The sequence below is a fragment of the Aspergillus glaucus genome (assembly GCF_001890805.1).
Source record: "Aspergillus glaucus CBS 516.65 unplaced genomic scaffold ASPGLscaffold_15, whole genome shotgun sequence".
NCBI lineage: Eukaryota > Fungi > Ascomycota > Eurotiomycetes > Eurotiales > Aspergillaceae > Aspergillus > Aspergillus glaucus.
The window spans coordinates 356,902-376,137 of record NW_019170467.1 but is presented as its reverse complement, the minus strand read 5'-3'; the positions used below and the strand labels follow the sequence as shown (position 1 = coordinate 376,137).

The 19,236-nt window shown below is 49.0% G+C and overlaps 5 protein-coding genes across 5 annotated transcripts; 4 read left to right on the top strand and 1 right to left on the bottom strand.

Moving 5' to 3' along the window:
• The first annotated feature begins 2,484 nt into the window (after window positions 1–2,484).
• ASPGLDRAFT_75613 (putative MFS phosphate transporter) lies at window positions 2,485–5,413 on the top strand. Its single transcript, XM_022549806.1, has 3 exons — window positions 2,485–3,194; window positions 3,291–3,458; window positions 3,522–5,413. The coding sequence occupies exons 1-3, from the start codon at window positions 2,878–2,880 to the stop codon at window positions 5,029–5,031; spliced, it is 1,995 nt and encodes a 664-aa protein (XP_022399124.1). The 5' UTR covers window positions 2,485–2,877; the 3' UTR covers window positions 5,032–5,413.
• Window positions 5,414–5,919: 506 nt separating this feature from the next.
• ASPGLDRAFT_539532 (RCC1 domain-containing protein) lies at window positions 5,920–7,556 on the top strand. Its single transcript, XM_022548052.1, has 2 exons — window positions 5,920–7,360; window positions 7,474–7,556. The coding sequence occupies exon 1, from the start codon at window positions 6,113–6,115 to the stop codon at window positions 7,262–7,264; it is 1,152 nt and encodes a 383-aa protein (XP_022399123.1). The 5' UTR covers window positions 5,920–6,112; the 3' UTR covers window positions 7,265–7,360; window positions 7,474–7,556.
• On the bottom strand, window positions 7,318–8,995 carry ASPGLDRAFT_37166 (putative DNA repair protein rad9; the record flags this gene model as incomplete). Its single annotated transcript, XM_022544785.1, has 6 exons — window positions 7,318–7,467; window positions 7,521–8,140; window positions 8,188–8,403; window positions 8,456–8,591; window positions 8,647–8,811; window positions 8,882–8,995. 6 exons carry the CDS (start codon window positions 8,993–8,995, stop codon window positions 7,318–7,320), a joined length of 1,401 nt encoding a protein of 466 aa, XP_022399122.1.
• Window positions 8,996–9,261: 266 nt separating this feature from the next.
• ASPGLDRAFT_130023 (uncharacterized protein) lies at window positions 9,262–11,227 on the top strand (the record flags this gene model as incomplete). Its single annotated transcript, XM_022540934.1, has 6 exons — window positions 9,262–9,398; window positions 9,454–9,714; window positions 9,779–9,891; window positions 9,958–10,002; window positions 10,059–10,206; window positions 10,261–11,227. 6 exons carry the CDS (start codon window positions 9,262–9,264, stop codon window positions 11,225–11,227), a joined length of 1,671 nt encoding a protein of 556 aa, XP_022399121.1.
• A 346-nt stretch (window positions 11,228–11,573) lies between these two features.
• On the top strand, window positions 11,574–18,865 carry ASPGLDRAFT_75608 (DNA-directed DNA polymerase alpha catalytic subunit POL1). Its single transcript, XM_022549805.1, has 14 exons — window positions 11,574–12,084; window positions 12,141–13,868; window positions 13,922–14,479; window positions 14,537–15,277; window positions 15,334–16,242; window positions 16,788–16,825; window positions 16,888–17,069; window positions 17,129–17,211; window positions 17,282–17,826; window positions 17,884–18,034; window positions 18,095–18,160; window positions 18,220–18,328; window positions 18,395–18,610; window positions 18,660–18,865. The coding sequence occupies exons 1-14, from the start codon at window positions 11,698–11,700 to the stop codon at window positions 18,782–18,784; spliced, it is 5,838 nt and encodes a 1,945-aa protein (XP_022399120.1). The 5' UTR covers window positions 11,574–11,697; the 3' UTR covers window positions 18,785–18,865.
• Window positions 18,866–19,236: the final 371 nt, after the last annotated feature.

Genomic DNA, 19,236 nt, shown 5'->3' with positions numbered 1-19,236 from the left:
ATCAAAAAACGAATGCCTACCGATCTCTGCTTTATCTACCAACCGATCAAGGAAGGAGAGCGCGTGCTCTCCTTCCGCGTATGGCGGAAAAACCAAAATCAACGTGTAGTATGTACATGCGCTGTACCACTGTAAGGGAGTTTCACTGCCACCGTCGATCTATGTCGATCCTCCGCTTCTGCTGCCCGATTGCGAGTTGGACTGTTGTGCTTGGCACAGAGGTCGAATAGGCTTTGTTCCTGGCTCTTCTGGAAGGAAAAAACAAAATATCAGCATTGTAGCCTGATTCATGATGCTGGTTGTTGACTGCTTCTTCGTCGTGAAGGACTCGTAAGTAGGGCTTGGCACTATAGGCTTGGCACTATTGGCTTGGCGGTTGGCAGTGATGGATGTATATCCCACTGAGATTGATCATCTTTTTGCGTTTCGCAATGTTTTCTTGGTCACATTTGATGCCTGCCAAGTTGCAAGTCAGGGTATTCCAAACAATGGGTGGGATTGCGGTGTTGGCTTGATCCCAGTTCTGTTGCCGACGCTGGCCGAATACAATCTTATCCTGATCTGATTGCCGGGTTCACCGGATATGACTTATGAAAATCCAAAGTAAAATAAAAAATAACAATAAAATGATAATTCCGATAGCCGTTTAGCGTATGGGGCGTCACTGGATCAGCCAAGGCATCATGATACCAATTATCATAAAGACCAATGAGCAAGGAGAATTACAACACGAATGTAAACGCAGGAGGATAGGGATGGAAGTTGTCATTTGAGATCTGAGTGTCATGGCCCGGTGAAGGAGAATTCAACCACGAGTCCAAATGCCCGACAGCTTCACGGAGTTTAGAAACGGACATTGTCATCCATTGTCATGCCATCCGAGCTATGGCCTAGACAAGCTCATCAATCAATTCCAAGAACGAGGTAATCTCGACGAGAGACAGGTGGACTGACAGAAAGATAGATCTGTCCTGCAGGAAGATCAATCACAGGATGGCGGTATGCAACGTGACTTGGCCAGCACACGCGTTTTGAGCCAGGGACATTACATCTCCATCTTCCAGAATTATATAGCATTGTTTCTCCGTATAGCGTACTCCACATGGAAAATGGAGAACAAAGGACGGAGATGGATTGCGGTATTATTATTAGCATTATGCCTGCCTGACCGGGATGCAAGCACGGAGGGAAAAGCTACGAGTGCATTAGACTCGGAGGAGTACATACGCAGCACGAGGCGTCGCACTCTAATTGCTTACCAGTAGGAATAGGAGGGGGATGAAGTACTCTGTAGACTCGGCTCTACTACCACTATGACAGATGGTGGCCACTAGCAAAACCATAGGAGATGTTTCACGATAAACTTAAAGTGACGGGGATGACAATCCTGACACAAACGGGAATAGCCAAACGAGAGCATGTATATCATAATATGATCGGGGTTTTCCGTCAAAACGACGACAGCATGGAATACGGGAGTAGCGAAAGGTTGATAGATGGACGGTGGTGACCGAAACGGTAGGGAGGAGGCAGAGCAGCAACGTGCTGGCAGCACGGCCACTGACTGGTCGAGAGATTTGATGCCAAGATAAGCATATGCAGGGAACCTGAGTTAGGGTTGTTCCTGTTTGGGTATTGTTATTGCAAGTCGGCCACGAGTAGCATTAACCATGTCATCCCAGGCCCTCTGTAGGATCAGAAGGACAATGCGAGTGTAGCGTGATTGATAACCTTCTTGGCGGTGACAGCGAAGAAAGAGAGCATGTATGATCGGCTCTTCTATGACATTGACTGAATCAGGTTGTATGCGAGATATGTCTTTGCCTAGCAATGCCACGATAGCCTGAGTGTTCTGCATTAAACAGGATACTGTAGATACGGAGAATTATGTACAGAGTACTCTCCATGTTGGACAGAATAGTTAACTAAGCAATACACTGACTAACTAACTAACTAGTTAGTTACAATACCGTAAGTAAAACGACACCGTTGATTGGCTCGCTCCACCAAAACGATTTCCAGAAAGCGGTGATCTTGCAGCAGATTCTGCCACCACGTGCCCCCAATGATTGGTCAGGATGGTGCATGATCTGTCGACCCTTCCCTCTGGACTCCGCTCACTTTCCGCACTCGGTCTTCAACTAGTCCGTACTAGACGATAATGATGGGTCTCTTACGGAGTACATACTGGGTCTTCCACTGGGAAAGAGCCATCACTTTAACCGTTCACGTAGGACATCTTCAATGCAAAAAGTATGCCATATGGAGTATATATATAAAAGCATATATGTATGACATATAAAAAGCAAATTTAAAAGTAAATATAAAATTTTACTTTTTGCCCTTCCGCATCTTGGCGGTTAAACTCTGGTGAACTAGTCCGATGGGGCCTTGACCCGCCACCTGCGCTCCATAGTAATAGACATACCCACTGACAGCGTCGCCTCCTCCGAGCCCGCCGTCCCGTGGACCCGCGCTTTTTCCCTCTGGCTTATCAGAACGTGCCATTCGGTCATGTGTCTGGAGTCTCGTCCCGGTAGGTGCTAGATTTTATTTTCTTCCCTCGTCTTCCCTCGCCAATATATAATACTAGCCGGATATCTTTTCTTGTCAACTCTTGGAATTCCTCCTCGTCCGACTTGGCTTGCATCCTTAGCCATTAGCCTTCCTCCCTTTATCCTCGTCTGCTTGTCCTCCCATCCCGTCGTCCTCCCTCGTGTCTCCTGCTCTTTTTTTGACAGGTTACTCAAGACCGCCAGCGCATCTTGGCTGGTTCGCTGATCGCCTTGTGAGAGAAGAGATCCAACCGCATACACCTACGCACACGACGGTACTACGGCTACGAAACAACGGTTCTACAACAGAATTAGTCTCAGGATGACGGACTTTGGTCTTCGTGCGCCTCATGGCCCCGACATGTCGGGGACCCATCAGCCCCTAGAGGACATGGATATCAACGAGAAGGGTGCTTTTGACGCCTTAATTCGTCCCGATGACTGTTACACTCCCGAAGGTACCTACTGGGCCGACCTGCCGTTGCTGAAGAAGATCCGCTTTGTGGGCTCCTACGATGCGAAAGAGTCCAAGCGCGAATTTAGCGACATCTGGCAGATGTTCAAGAACGACCCATTGTCGCCAATGTCGTATTATTTCCGGAATATGGTTCTCCCCGGTGCTGGTCTTGGTCTAGAAGGGTAAGCTTTCCTTATTTTGCAGAATCCGGGGTGAAAGAAAAGACGCATTCCTCGGGTGATCTGAACTCAAAATACTAATGTCCCTTGCTTTTACAGCTACGTGCTGTTCTCGATCGGAAACATCAAGCCTCTCTTCCAGCATGTGTTCAGTAACTGTTGGGATACCCACGAGGTTTGCAATGAGCAATGGACCAACGCCGTGGAGTACCTGGAAATCATTGGTATCATTGTTGGTCAGATTCTGGTGGGCTTTCTGGGTGACTGGTACGTTTTTTTTTTTTTTTTTTTTTTTGGCCTTTGTCGCGTAATTGTTCTAACCTGAATTAGGCTGGGCCGTCGCTGGGGTCTCATTCAAGATGCGGCCATCATGTTTATCGGTTTGCTAATGCTTACGGCCGCCTGGGGTGTCACTCTCAACGGCTGGGTGATCTGCTATGCCTGGTCTTTGTTCTTCTATGGTATTGGTGTTGGTGGTGAATATCCCATGACTGCCACCAGCGGTATGGAAAATGCCGTTGGTTCCGGGAAGATCTCGACTAAGGAAGACCGTCTGCACCGTGGACGTAAAGTCACCAGCGCATTCTTGATGCAGGGTTGGGGTCAATTCTTCAACCAGGTCATCCTCATCATTTTGCTCCTTTGCTTCCACCACGGTTCCGGTAATCCTCCGTATTCGGCTGTCGCCGCTCAGTGGACTTACCGTGTGTCGTTCGCCATTCCCGCTGTCGGCACGCTCTGGCTGGTTTACCACCGTGCCTACCACATGAAGGCGGCTAGCAAGCAGTTGGCAGCGGCCAAGAAGAACTCTTCTGTTACGGGCTATGACCGTCAATCTCTTGCCCTGACATTCAAGTACTTCGGTTTCCGCATTGTCGCCACCGCGGGCGCGTGGTTTGCCAACGATGTCTTCTTCTACGGCAACAAGTTGTTCCAATCTGAATTCATTAGCGTTATCAGCCCCGGATCCGACTCGATTATGCCCACCTGGTTGTGGAACTTGTGCAACGTCGGTGTCTCGCTGGCCGGCTACTACTTGGCCTCTTTCCTTATTGACAACAAGCTCTATGGTCGCAAGTGGATGCAGATGGTCGGTTTCCTGATGTGTTTCATCCTTTTCATCGTCCCGGCTTTTCACTACAAATACTACACCTCCGTGGAGCACGTCAAGGAATTCCAGACCATGTACTTCCTGAGTTCCTTCTTTAACCAGTTCGGTCCCAACTCCGTCACTTTCCTCGTTGCTGCCGAGGTGTTCCCCACCCCGATCCGTGCGACTGCTCACGGTATGTCCGCTGCCGCAGGAAAGCTTGGTGCTCTCCTGGCTTCCGTTCTGTACAGCTACATCGATACGCAGACCAAGTTCTATGTGGTTCCGTGGTTCGGTCTGGGTGGCATGCTCTTGACTTTCCTTTTCCTGCCTGACACCACCGGTCTCGATTTGAAGGAGCAAGAGCGTCGCTGGAACTACCTCCGCGCCGGCCGTGAGCATGAGTACCATGGCCCCGCCGTTCACTCCAAGCATCTGTCTCTCTGGGAACGCCTGCGCGGCGTTGGCAAGTACTACGATGCCGAAGAGGATTACAAGCAGAAGGTCGAGGAATACCGTGCGGAGTGGGAAGCCGCGATGGCCCGCAAAGTTTCCGAAAAGACCCCCGGCGAAGAGTTCCCAGTGGATACCGATGACACTCTCTTTGAAGGTCATGTTCACTCCTACTTCCACCGGACAAGCCCCATGTTCCGCCCGATGGAAAAGACCGGTCCGAATAAGGCCGATAACTTTGCCCTTCCTCCGGCCGCCCAGGAAGGTGACTCGGTGGACTCGTATGAAGAAAAGTGATAGGTTTCGTCGTTTCTATCTTTCGTTGTTTTATTTTTTTACTATACCCCGAAGCTGTGAATAGAGTCTGTTGTTGTTCTCTTTACATACTTGGATAATGATGTGGAGCAGGTGCTTCGTCTTTTTCTCTTCATGTTTATGCTTTTCTTTTTCTCTTTTTTTTTTCTTAACTGGACATACCCAAATGTGAAAATGTGCAACCTTGAAAACTGGTTTTCAATTCATGCCTTGCATTGTGCTGCATTAGGAAAATATGCCTGTTTGTGTCATGAAGTGGATGAATTTGAAATCATCGGGCGTTTGGGCGGTTGCGTGTAGAACCATCACTAGAGGTCAATGTAACTGAAATGATTCAATCTCACTGGATATCTCAGATTCTGGTAACTCAACTTATTCATGATTCCTTATCTTCCGTACAACCGGCATGGACGTCCGGTCTATGAATACATACATGCTACTGCATATCCTACGAAGTGACGTCGTTGCAACCCGGAATTTTGGTTACTACTCGGCCGAACTTGGTAGCTATTACTATTTCCGGACCTGCACGACATCTACTCCAGATTCTGCACAATCGACACTTTCCGCCCACCCTTTCCAGAGGAGAAAAAGGTCAGGTGACTCCGCTGGGATTCTGCCGTGTGCACGGAGCGGAGCGGAGGTTTTATGTGTGATGAAAGTCAAGGTGGATTAATAGTTGGTCCGATTACCGAGGCCGACAGACCCCTCATATACGGACACACACACACTCGGTTTAGATAGCCAAGCACTCATTCTATCACCTTTGTGTCTATAGAGATCAATGTTATCCTCCTTAGTGTAATTAAATTCGTCGCCTACAGCCTCGTGCAGTCCGGATAATCGACTCCCCCGACTTCCCCGATACGGAGTTTTAACCGCTACATTGGTTTATCCGTTTCAATGTGCAAGTGAAGGCGGTGAGGGCGGTGGGGTTTGATGTTTACGAGATGCTCTATCCGAACGAGGGAATTCGCCTTGTGGTGCTATTGATTGTTGTCATCGATCCAAGACTTTGGGCCTTGAATTTTCCTTTCCATAACATATATACAGAGCAAAGAACATGCCCCTCTTCGCATTCGGCTCCAACAGCTGTGGGCAACTAGCTCTGGGCCATGTAGAGGACGTATCGACATCTACAAGATGTCTATTCTACGAAGACCCAGACCCTACTACGCAGAGCGATATCATCCGCATCGCAACGGGTGGAAATCACACTCTCGTGCTTTTCGGGAATGGAGCGGTTTATGCTGTGGGGTCTAATGTGGATGGGAGGTGTGGGCGACAGCAACAACAGGGAAAAGAGGATGAGCCGTTACTGCGGTTCAGACGGGTTTTTCTCACCACAGAGGATGGGAAGGTGTATGACACGTTCAAGGATGTTTCTGCAACATGGGAGGGGAGCTTCCTAGTCGTGCGGTCTGAAGATGGCGATGTGACTCTCGTGCTTGGAACAGGGACAAAAGGCGAACTTGGGCTTGGATCTTCCAAAACACAATCTCTCACACCAACCAGAATCCCAGATTTTTCTCCCCCCGGGACACGAGTGGTTTCAATCACCAGTGGCATGGGTCATACAGTCGCCGTCTTGTCAAACGGCGAGGTATACGGCTGGGGCGGTGCGAGGAAGGGACAACTCGGGGAAGGTGCAAAGGCAGGAAAGATAGCATGGTCGCCTGTTAAGATTGCAGATGTGCCATTCTACGCGACGGCTGTTACCTGTGGACGAGAGTTTACGGTTGTTTCGGGTGATAAAGAGAAAGGGGAGTACGTGGTTCTGGGATCGAGTGATGATAAGTGGGGAATTCTTTCTGAACGGCCTGGTTCCATTTCTAATGATGGTGCTCGTGTGCTTCTGGCATATACTGGTATCTCTGCCGGTTGGCATGCAGTCTATGTACATCATCAACGCCAACGTGATTCTGATCCATCTATCACGGCTTGGGGCCGGAATGACCGCGGCCAACTTCCCCCGGCGGATTTACTCAGTTCGAAGATGTTGGCTGTGGGCAGTGAGCATACGCTTGTCCTTCTTGATGACGGGACGGTCGTGGCGTTTGGATGGGGTGAGCATGGGAATTGTGGTACTGAGGTCGATGCTCAAGGAAATGTTAAGGGGAGGTATAATAGGATCGAGGTGTCTGAGATCGGGCATGGGCGCGATGTTGTTGGTATCGGGGCGGGATGTGCTACTAGTTGGGTTGTCACATCGTGATCCGTCGTTTGATGGTTGGTTGGAGCATAAGAGATTCTCAATCGAAGAGATTCTCAATCGAAGAGACCGAGACCATGGAGCTGGGACATGCGCTGCGTGGGTGGAATTCCCATATCATCCTGCTCCTGCTCAACTGGCTCATCTCTGCGCAAGGTATGAGACTCGTTATCTTGCAACCGCCCGAGGCTCGCGCTAAACGTCTCCTACAGGGTTCAACTATTAGCCATACCCCTCGACAATGTCTGCTTGCACTAACCTGATCCGCTGTTGCATCCCATCCGAGCATATCTTCCGCTTCTTCTTCATCATTGGGTACATCCCACTGTCTATCATCATCTGCGGGAACGAACAGGCTATCGAATTCCATCGACGCTACTGTAGGCCGCTCGTTTTCCGTATTCCTGTTATTTGTTTCCCTCGAAGCAGAAGGTGTCCCCGTCAGTGGACGGATAGGCCGGCTGCGCGGGGCCGCAGCCGCAGGAGGAAGAGGCGGAGGCATGTCCGTCCGTCTGTTCTCCGGGGCCCGACTGCCAGGTCGATTCGCATTAACCTGTGCCGTTGGTTGCGACTGTCTTGCTAATGATTGACGAGCAGTACTTCGCGAAGAATTCGGAATGTCGTCATCACCGCTTGCCTCGCCTCTCGTCATCAGCGTGAACTCCGTTTTGACGCCTTCGAACTCGTAGGCTAGTTGCAGGGGGCGGCATGGACGTGTGTAGCGGGCTGTGAGGAGTGCGTTTGTGGTTTCGGCGTGGGTGATGGCTGCTTTGAAGTCTTTGATGCTGATGGCGATGTGGAGGTTTTCTTCTGCGAGGAAATCTTCGAAGTCCTTTTTGTCGATGGCGACGGAGGTGTGGACGGGTTGTTTGAGGATTTCTGAAAGCCGTCAGTATAGAACATAGATATTGCTTGTGATCTGCTACCTTTGCCCTCTGCAATCTTCGTGGTGAAACTTGTAAAGATGGCCTTATCTCCCTCGGGGTGGATGTCTAATTGCTCTGCCGACGGACTGAAATGGTCCGCGATCTCTCTCAGAAACTTAGGCTCGATAGTCCATTTATTTGCTGTTCTTGATCTGTCAAAGATCGCATGTTGGACATGGATAGGTTCATAAGTAAGCTTGTACGATTTGATAACGCCTATACGCTGGTTAGTTCGCCAACATAATACATGATAGATTGGATGTCATACCAAGTCCACAAATCATTCGAATAACGAGCCTGCATTCCGTCTGCTGCGCGTCTTCGCGTATCTCGACCTCGCATCGCTCAACGGCCGTGTCTTTGTCCTTTTCGCTAGTCCTTCCTTTGAAGACTGAGAGGAGTGCCTATTTCTTGTTAATGTCTGTACAGGAAGTAGCTGCCCCGATAATTGATTCTCACCTTGAGATATATCTGACAACAAAACCTATCTGGGCGTCTATTACTGCTGGATGCAGACGAGATGTCTCTGTTTGGACTGAACGAGTAGTTCTCGAAGAAACTGTCCGCTTCGAGCACGAATGCTGAATACGCTGTTTTGGTAGAGTTGAGAACGCTTAAACGAAGCTTTAATTATACAATCAAAATGTCAGCTATTCAATGTTTTCATTTTCTATGTAGGAGCCATAGCGCGTACCAAGTCATATTCGGCCTCGAGGGCAACGCTCTCGTTGAATTTGACCAGGCATGTTAGAGCTTCATGCAGTCGGACCAGTGAAGCTGGTGCTAGAGAGAAGGACAGGTGAGTCATTACTCCTATCAAACGAGCAAAATTGCCCTCCTCTTCTTCACTCTATATTCGTTGCTCGTAGGAGGATCTTGGATGCTTCTTCGCGGCACGACGCGAGATTACATAATCCTCCCGAAGCCCAAGTAAGGTGTCTCCCAGACGTGACTTGATGCATTTACAACGAAGAATCCATTAAATTGTCCATTGCAGCAAGAAGGGTCAAGAGACTAAGAATTGAAGTACCCAATATTATGTTTTGTTGATTTTGCAGTGCGACACGTGTGAAAATGGCCCCCAGCCTCCCGGCCGAGGTCCTGTATATGATCTTAGATCAGCTCCGAGATGAGAGAGACTACAACACTATCTATCAATTTGCACTGAGTTCGAAGTACTTCACAGAGCCGGCATTGTCGATTCTCTATCAGTATGTACCGACATGAAACTACGGTGTGCATATTTGCTGACTCATGACATCCCAGGTTGTATGATACCGCGCCAGTGACAGGCGGCGGTGCAACAGAGGACGAGCAGATCAAGGCTCGACGGACAGGAGGCTCAGTTGAGAATGCTAAACGACAGCAAGAAAAGACAATATGGAAATGGGCGGCTATGTGGCGCTCTGTTATCCTGTCCGCACTTGATCAGACCTATCTTCCATACTGCAACTATATCCGGCACTTGAACCTCGAGGATTTATCTGACTTACTCAGTCACTCTGGGTTCAAAGGAAAGACACACGAGTAAGTGTTCTGGGAGCCACAGATACATTAGGACAACCTCCTTCCCTCTCTGACGGAAGTATAGTTATTTCTTTACATCAGAACTTCGTGAAGCCGCAGGCCAACATAATTGGGATAGAAGGCTTCGGTCGAGAAGTGCCCAAGATATTCCTTTATTAGTGACCGGGTTTGGCTTAGGTAATCATTCCATTCGTGGCTAAGACTGGGAGACTCATTGTTTATCATCACGCTAACTTCTCGAAGCGATTATCAGAAATACAAATTCAATACGGGGCTTGTCCTGTAATAGTAAGTTTGTTGTCATCCAATAGTGTTAATTATGGCACTAATATATGGATATTAAGTCTCAACTGATACACTGTCCGACTGGCTTGAGCATCTACCGTCGTTGCAGACTCTATCAATCTGGGATGGAGGAAATCTTACGCAGCCTGTTGGAAACAAGATCCGCAATCACTGTCCTGAGTTCAAGCAAATCACGGCTTATAGATGGTATGTCGCTGGACACAAATGCTTTTGCTTGGATGTTGACAATGTTGTGATTAGGGCAAGTAACGGACCCTGGCACACGGAGGCTGAATCTGAACGGTTTCTCAACGAACTGAGGCCTCAGACACTTGAGCATTTCGAGGTTATCAGCTTCAATTTCCTGAGCAGTGACTCGATCAGTGGCCTAAGTTCCCATTTGAGTTCACTGACAGAACTGAAACTGACCTCTCTCGGTCTTAATGCCATCGCATCGCTGCCCTCATTAACAGCTCCACCCGCCCTAAGGGCGCTGGCCTTGACAGACTCGAAGGTTTTGGTGGACAATGATCTAGTCGAATCGATTGTTACGCATCTTGGTCAATGGATCCATAGTTGCAAGTCACTAAAAGAATTGCACATCAGAAGATTTGTCTTTGATCCTAACACATTGTTATCCCAGGCCCTTGCTAACGGTGGGCCTCGCCTGACTACCCTTTCGTTGTCTGACTATGCCGCAGCTGAAGCCCGCGAGTTTCATGAAACCTTGGGGTCACAAAAGACACTACAGAACCTCTACCTCAACGGAGAAGGCATGGAGCCGGTTGAAGACAACGTGCACCTCGTCCAGGCCTTCGCTGAGCTAAATGAAATACGTGTACTTGAGCTCAAGGGAGTATCCAACGGCTTCACTCCGGACCACGTCATGGCCTTGGTTGCATCGATTCCACGCGTGGAGAGACTCTGGATCGATGGCGACTACTTCGACGATAGCATTTGGCTTGCATTCCGCTGTCTTCCCAAACTGCGAAGTCTGGTCATTCAAGCGCTCAGCGAATTCTCGGAGCAGGCGATTATTAGTTTCGTCACTAAGCTCAAGTCAGGTAGCCACGGGTTTAATCTATCAATTATGAACTCGATAACAGAGGCCGAACTTTCGGAGGACGCGCAGAAATCAATACGAGATATCCTGGTCGGTGGATCGTTTGAATTCGGGCTGGCGCAAGGTGAGTACTCATATGGAAGTCGATTCCAGCGAAGGTGGTAGTTTGCTAATCAAAAGGACCAGAGGAATTTAGTGATATGAGTTCAGAGGACTTCTCGGATTGATCTTTCAATATTCCCTTTATGGTAGTGTAATAGTTGAGATTGTTGGGTATCGCCAGTATCTAGACTGTAATTTACTTCAAGTCATTAGAAGCAAACCAAAGAGATTCTGCTCTGCAGAGTTTATCAGTGATTTTCTCTTTCTCTTCTACTATCATCAATGACTTGAACATGATTGGTTTCGCTGCCCAGAAACCACTTAACAAAAGCGCGTTGCGGTCGCGTTCAGAGACGCGACCCGCATATCCTACGCGAATCGCCTGCTGCTGCCACCCCTTCCCCCAGACAACAACACACTTCTCCGATCTTTGCCTGGATTATCAAATTTTTTCTTTATTTGGCAGATTTGAGATACCAGACAGCCCATTAATGGACGCCAATCATTCAACCTAACCACCGAAGCAGTCCCCCATGCCTACTGCTCGCGAAAGAATTGCGGAGCTGCGGGCTCTCCGTGCCTCCGGAAAGAAGCGTATCGATACATACGAGGTAGAGGATCAGGGAGATATCTACGACGAGGTCGACGATGAGGGGTATAAGGACGTTATCCGCAATAGACTTGACGAGGACGATTTCGTCGTCGACGACAACGGCGCAGGGTATGCGGACGACGGTCGAGAAGTCTGGAATGAAGGTGCGCCAGAATACGATAGCGATAGTGACGAGGATGTGGAATTGCCAGTGAGGGGCAAGGCGGCTAAGAGGAAACATGAAGAGGAGGAGCAGAGGAAAGAGAAGATCAATAATGGGATTTCGAAATACTTCAAGAGTGGTGCCGCATCTGCTCCGAAGCTAAAAGTGGGTTTGCCGGTTCAATCGCGTCAAATTGAAGGCTGACAATCAATTTTTAATAGCCAGTTGCTACCGCTGAAGATGACTCTTTTATGGCCGGGCTCCTTAACGAGGTCGATACGAACGTTGTATCGAATCATGTACCCGCACCTAATGTGATCAAATCGGAAGCCCGACGAAAAGTTCGCATCCTCTCACCACCGATATCCCAGAAACCACCCGTTGAGAAACGCGAAAAGAGAGACGAGAATGCTGGCCCAATCTCGCCTGTCAGCCATGAGCCCCCCGCTGATGTCGACGACGACGGACCGCTTCCCCAGGCCGATGACGACGACGTTCCGATGAGCGATCCCATGCCATCGTCTCCCATAAGCAAGGCCGTTGAGCGAAAGACGGCCATTCCAATCAAGAAAGAGGAGTTTGACGATGACGATGATAACGACCTGATGGAAGTGGCAGAAGCCACGGGTGACAACGAGAACAAAACCAACGGTGTTAATATGATCGGTAGCCGGCTGCCTCCTAAGATCAAGCAGGAAAACCTTCCAACCCCCGCAAGCTCTTCGCCTCTCAAGCCAGCTCCTAATACTGTGAGCCCTTCGTGGAATGACGTGAGGAGCAAGTTGAATGTCCTGAGCAGCCCAGGAGGACCAGGGCCAGAGATGAAAACTTTCGGCAAACTTCAAGCTCAGGATGCCGTCGAAGAAGATGGAAGCTTACGCATGTTCTGGATAGATTTCACAGAAGTAAACGGCAACCTGTGCTTGTTTGGCAAAGTGAAGAACAAGCAGACAGGCGCCTTCGTGAGTGCATTCGTCAAGGTCAACAACGTCTTACGGAAACTTTACTTCCTTCCACGAGAACACCGGCAGAAGCATGGAAGGGAAACGGATGAAGAAGTCGACATGAAGGACGTCTATGAGGAAGTTGATGAAATGATGTCGAGACTTAAGGTTGGGATGCATAAAATCAAGCCGTGCACAAGAAAATATGCATTTGAGCTGTCAGATGTTCCAAAAGAAACAGAGTATCTGAAGCTCCTCTACCCTTACGACAAGCCCACGCTGCCAATGGATGTCAAGGGAGAGACATTTTCCCGTGTATTCGGAACGAACACATCTCTCTTTGAGCAATTCGTTTTGTGGAAGAACATCATGGGTCCTTGCTGGTTGCAAATTAATGAGGCCGACTTCTCTGCCGTCAACAATGCGTCCTGGTGTAAATTTGAATGTCAGGTCTCGAACCCGACCTCCATCAACCCTGTCCCCGAGACTGAGAACCTCGAAGCGCCGCCGCTCACGCTCATGAGTCTTTCGTTCAGAACGCAACTCAACGTGAAGGAAAACAAGCAAGAAATTCTCGTTGCAAGTGCCCGGGTCTACGAGGACATCGCGATCACAGATACTACACCTCCCGAGAAAATGCCCTGCAAAACATTTACTGTCATGCGCCCACCTAGCTCGACATATCCTCTGGGCTTCGAAGCCGAGGCGAAGAAGCAGCGTGGTGCTTTTATGTTGGAAAAGAGCGAGCAATTCTTGCTCAGCAAATTCCTGGCCTTGTTCGAAAGAATGGATCCCGACGTTATTATGGGGCACCAGCTGCAGGAAGTTGACCTCAGTATTTTGCTGAGCAGGTTAAAAGAAAAGAAAACGCCTGGCTGGCACCGTCTGGGACGATTAAAGCGTGGAGAATGGCCCAAGAACTTCAACCGGGGTGGCGGGTTCTTCGCTGAGAGGCACCTGATCGCTGGACGGTTGATGTGTGATGTGGCTAACGACATGGGCAAAGTAAGTCTTGATGTCTTCGGGATAATGGTAACGACTAAGCTAATGGCTGGTAGTCCTTGATGATGAAGTGTCAATCGTGGAGCTTGACCGAGATGTGTGAACTTTACCTTGGTCAGGGCAATTTGCGCCAGGAATTGGACCACGAGGCAGCATTGAAGACATGGGCCATTTCTAAAGAAGGACTGATGAACTTCGTGAACCATTGCGACACAGACACTTACTTCATCGCTGCGCTTATGCTGCGTCTTCAGATGCTTTCCTTAACCAAAGTTCTCACAAACATCGCCGGTAACTCTTGGGCACGAACACTCAGCGGTACGCGTGCGGAGCGTAACGAGTACATTCTGCTTCACGAATTCCACCGAAACAAGTACATTTGCCCTGACAAGTATGCATCCAAGTTGCAGAAGGCAGAAGAAAAGATGCAGGAGGGCGACGAAGACGAATCGGTCGACAAGAAGAAGAAAGACAAGTTCAAGGGAGGTCTCGTCTTCGAACCGGAAAAGGGCCTTTACGACCGTTTCATCCTTGTTATGGACTTCAACAGTTTGTATCCCAGTATCATCCAGGAGTATAACATTTGCTTCACGACAGTCGAGCGAACGGCAACTGTATGTGTTCTCATTTCCTCATTCTCGTCTCAATTATACTGATCCTATGTTCTCCAGGCTGAAAATGAAAACGACGAAAAAGTACCTGAAGTTCCTCCCTCAGAACAGGAGCAGGGTGTTCTGCCTCGGTTGATTGCCGCCCTTGTTGGTCGTCGTCGTGAAGTGAAAAAGCTCATGAAAGACAAACGCGCCACACCTGAACAGCTTGCTCTGTGGGATACAAAGCAGCTGGCGTTTAAGCTGACTGCCAACTCCATGTACGGATGTTTGGGTTACACCCAGAGTCGATTCTACGCTCGTCCCCTGGCCATGCTTACCACATTCAAGGGCCGCGAGATTCTCAGGAGCACCAAGGAGTTGGCCGAAAGCAGCCAACTTAGAGTCATCTATGGTGATACTGACTCCGTTATGATCAACACTAACATGGACACTGTCAGCGACGCCCTCAAAGTCGGTGAGGAGTTCAAGAAGACCGTCAACGAACGATACCGGCTCTTGGAAATTGATATTGATAACATCTTCCGTCGACTCTTGCTGCATGCCAAGAAGAAGTATGCGGCCATCAACATGACTGAAGTGGATGGCAAGTATGTGGACAAGCTCGAAGTCAAGGGTCTGGACATGAGGAGACGTGAATACTGTGCTTTGTCCAAGGAAGTTTCGCAAAGACTTCTGAATGAGGTCCTTTCGGGTGAAGATCAAGAACTGGTTCTCAACCGGGTCCATGACTACCTACGCGACCTCGCCGCCAAAATGCACGACTACTCGATTCACGTCCAGAAATACGTCATCTACACGGTAGGTCGAGCTGTTAGACCATTTGCTTTCTAGCAACATGCTAACTATGCTTGTAGAAACTTTCGAAACGGCCAGAGGAATATCCGAACAAAGAAAGCATGCCTCCGGCTCAGGTCGCGCTACGTGAGCTTACACGTGGTAAAACGGTCCGTCCCAACGATGTCATTTCGTACATTGTGACGAATGGAGACGCGGAAACTGCTTCTCTCCCCCCGGCGAAGCGGTCGTATACCCTTCAAGACGTGATCAAACCCGATTCGGCGTTGAAGCCGGACATTGAATTTTACCTTCTCAAGCAGATCTTCCCTCCCATTGAGCGTCTCTGTGCCCCTATCCCAGGCACAGACGCCGTGCGGCTGGCTGAATGCTTGGGACTCGATATTCGCAAGTATCAAATCAACAACACCTCCAGTGGAGGCAACCAGCAGAACACGGACATCTTCCCATTGGAGTCACAAATCCCAGACTCTGTCCGTTTCGAGAATGCTGTTCGCTTCACCTTGACATGTCGATCCTGCAAGGAGAGGTCGGTGTTCGAAGGAGTGGCGGCTTCATCCAACATGTGCACACCCAACGGTCTCATCTGTCCGAACCAAGGTTGTCAGAGGCCGTTCTCAGTTCTGACAATCGTCGCACAGCTGGAGAGCCAAATCCGAGCACAGGCTTCCAAGTACTACGAAAGCTGGCTCGTTTGCGACGATTCTGCATGTGGCAACCGTACACGCCAGATTAGCGTCTATGGACACCGATGCCTTGGGCCGCGGGGCCACGCTGAAGGCTGTCTGGGACGAATGTCTTACGAATACACGGAAAAGCAACTCTACAACCAGCTGCTTTACTTCGCTGGTCTCTTCGATGCGGACAAGATCAAGGCCGCGGCCGCAAAGGAGACTGGGGAAAAGAAGGACAGTGTAGCGGCTCTGGTCGAATTCAACCGGACCCGATTCGGTACCATTAAGAGCGTGGTGGATGCTTATCTGAAGAAGTGCGGACGGCAATGGGTCGAGATGGACAGTTTGTTCCGTTTCATGCTTTAGTGAAGAGGAAAGCCGTGCCCTGGTGGCATGACAATGACGGGTACCTGTATATAGTATGCTTGGGTTGGTATGGTATATGGATGCGATTGGGATCTTTATTGTTTCTTCTGTGGATAGCATAATTGGTTCGATGGATTATGAGGTGTTCATAATATTATCATGGCATGAATGACATTAGTTTGTTAGGTTGAATTCCCATATTGATTCAAGTTTGTCCCCATAATTTCTAGTTCCTGCGACACAATGGAGTCGACCGATGACAGTTCAGATTAATTAAAACCGGCTATGATGTTTTCCAGCCCCACGGCAGCTCCCCGCTGATGTCCTACCAACTTCTCTCTGCGATTTCAACGAGACATTGCTGCTCGGGATACAATTGGGAGCCATAACACTATTCGGACTCGTTCATATTTTATTGCCTTGCTTGATTATAATCCATGTATCTTTCCCGGTTCACCGTTATGGTCAAAAAGGTCCTGGTCATCGCCGGATCCGACAGCTCGGGAGGCGCGTATGTCTCTCTCTACGCTCACTTTTGCATTTGCAGGACACTAATTAGCAATGTGAATACAGAGGTCTCGAAGCTGACCAACGGGTTCTGACTGCGCACGGATGCTACGCCCTCACAGCGACAACAGGTCTCACGGCGCAAAACACACTGGGCGTGCAGGACATTTTCGTCGTCCCGGCGGAGTTCGTGAGGAAACAGATCAATGCCGGTTTGGAAGACGTTGGAGCTGATGTGGTGAAATTGGGTAAGAATTGATCGGGCTGGGAGATAAAGAAAGGTTCTTTCTAATTGATTGGTGTCAAGGGATGCTTTCGTCTACGGAGACCATCCATGTCATTGCGGAGGCATTGGAGTCGCATAAGGTGCCTGTGGTGGTGTTGGATCCGGTATATATCTTTGCGCACCGGTCATTCAAAGCTCACCAGGATACAATTGCTGACGCAAAGCGAGATATAGGTCATGATCTCCACGAGCGGATCCCAATTATTACCGGAAGCTGCCGTCAAGGAACTGCGCACCAGATTGCTCCCCATCACGACCGTCGTTACTCCCAACATCCCCGAAGCGAAACTTCTACTGAAAGACGCCGGAACGGACGCCCCAGAACCAGAAGATCTCCCCTCGTTAATACAACTTGCAAAACAAATCAGCACCTTAGGACCGAAGGCGGTTCTGCTCAAGGGTGGTCATTTGGCCCTGACAAGGGACCATAAGATTGCTCGTGACCAACGTGAAGCCTCGTTGGTGGTTGATGTTCTCTATGATGGGAAGGATGTTACTCTTTTCGAGACGGACTATTTGGTATCAAAGAACACACACGGCACTGGATGTTCCCTGGCGTCTGCCATTGCGGCCAACCTGGCCCTGGGCAAGACGTTGAAGCGGGCTATTCGGGGCGCTGTGCGGTTTGTCGAGGCAGGGATTAAGACCAGCACTGATTTGGGTAAAGGAAGTGGACCAATCAACCATTTCCATTCGTTTTACAGTTTGCCTTTTGCGCCGTACGTTGATTCTATACTCTCGGTTATCCGTTATGGCAATCTGCTAACAGGATAAAGGGGCCGGTTTCTGGAATACGCATTAGACCGCGATGATGTTCGTCCCGTATGGAAACATTTCACAGAGCATACATTCGTGCAGGGTATAGCGAATGGCTCGCTTCCCGAGGGACGATTCAAGCATTACCTCGTGCAAGATTATCTCTACCTGGTATGGTTATTCACTGCCTCGTTTATTGATCCATTGTTGCAGTTTCTGATGAATTTACAGGTTCACTTTGCCCGGAGCAATGCACTGGCGTCATACAAGGGGAAGAGTATGGAATCTATTGCAGCGGTAAGCCCACTTCCTGTGAATGATCTGAATATGGCTTGTTGGAATCTAATGCGGTATAGTCTGCCCGGATTGTATTGCACATTGAGCGCGAGATGGCATTGCATCTGGACTACTGTGCCTCTTTTGGATTGTCTAAGCAAGATATGGAGAGCTTTCCTGAGACGATTGGTACACATACATTCCCTATCCCGTTGTCCTGATTTCCGATTGTCGCTAACGACTTGTGCCCGACAGCATGCACGGGATACAGTAGATATATCCTCGACGTAGGTCAATCAGAAGATTGGCTCGCATTACAGATGGCGCTGGCCCCTTGCTTGGTTGGATACGGCGCCATTGCCAAAAGACTATATTCAGAGGAGCAGACTCTCCGCACAGGAAACCGATACTGGAAATGGATTGAGAACTATGTTGCAGAAGACTATACGGAGGCAGTCCGGTTGGGATCCGGTAAGTATATTCTTTCCCTCTTTCTCCGATATGCAAATAACACTTTCAGAACTGCTGGAGGCACACATGCGAAAGATTTCACCGAGCCGGGTGGAAGAACTCATCAAGATCTTCATCCGAGCAACAGAATTGGAATGCAGCTTTTGGGACATGGGACTAGGCCATCAAGTATAGAATTTATTCTACGCATCAAAATGTCAATAGTTGGTACATACAAACTTTGAACTGGGTCGAGACTCGACACTGATAAGAGGCAAAAAAAAAAAAAAAAAAAAAAAAAGGCGGTGACGGAAATTTTCTCCCGCTAATCCCGAAAAGGCAATTGTCGCATTCGCCGCCCAGCGCCTTCCATCTTTTTTCTTCTTGAACAGTTTTCTTCCTCTTCATTCACCTTCTTCATCCTCATCATCTTATTCCCTTTTCATTCTCCCCCTCTCTCTTTTTTTCTCCCCTTCTGGACGCGATAGAGTGTCATCCTATTTATTTCTCTCCCCCCTTTTTTCTCCTAGTCTTCACGGACGTTTTTTCCCTGTCTTTTTTGATCCGAAAACACTTGAGATTTCATCATGTCGTACAGTGGCGGCTACCGTGGTGACTCCTACCGGTAAGTTCTTACTTTTTATCAG

What these genes read in the sequence shown, in the direction of transcription:
- ASPGLDRAFT_75613 (XM_022549806.1), top strand. Translation starts at nt 2,878, where the DNA reads ATGACGGACTTTGGTCTTCGTGCGCCTCATGGCCCCGACATGTCGGGG. An exon ending in GCTGGTCTTGGTCTAGAAGG is followed by an intron (nt 3,195 to 3,290) that starts GTAAGCTTTCCT and finishes TTGCTTTTACAG; the next exon opens with CTACGTGCTGTTCTCGATCG. An exon ending in GTGGGCTTTCTGGGTGACTG is followed by an intron (nt 3,459 to 3,521) that starts GTACGTTTTTTT and finishes AACCTGAATTAG; the next exon opens with GCTGGGCCGTCGCTGGGGTC.
- ASPGLDRAFT_539532 (XM_022548052.1), top strand. Translation starts at nt 6,113, where the DNA reads ATGCCCCTCTTCGCATTCGGCTCCAACAGCTGTGGGCAACTAGCTCTG.
- ASPGLDRAFT_75608 (XM_022549805.1), top strand. Translation starts at nt 11,698, where the DNA reads ATGCCTACTGCTCGCGAAAGAATTGCGGAGCTGCGGGCTCTCCGTGCC. An exon ending in TACAGTTTGCCTTTTGCGCC is followed by an intron (nt 17,827 to 17,883) that starts GTACGTTGATTC and finishes AACAGGATAAAG; the next exon opens with GGGCCGGTTTCTGGAATACG. An exon ending in GGCAGTCCGGTTGGGATCCG is followed by an intron (nt 18,611 to 18,659) that starts GTAAGTATATTC and finishes TAACACTTTCAG; the next exon opens with AACTGCTGGAGGCACACATG.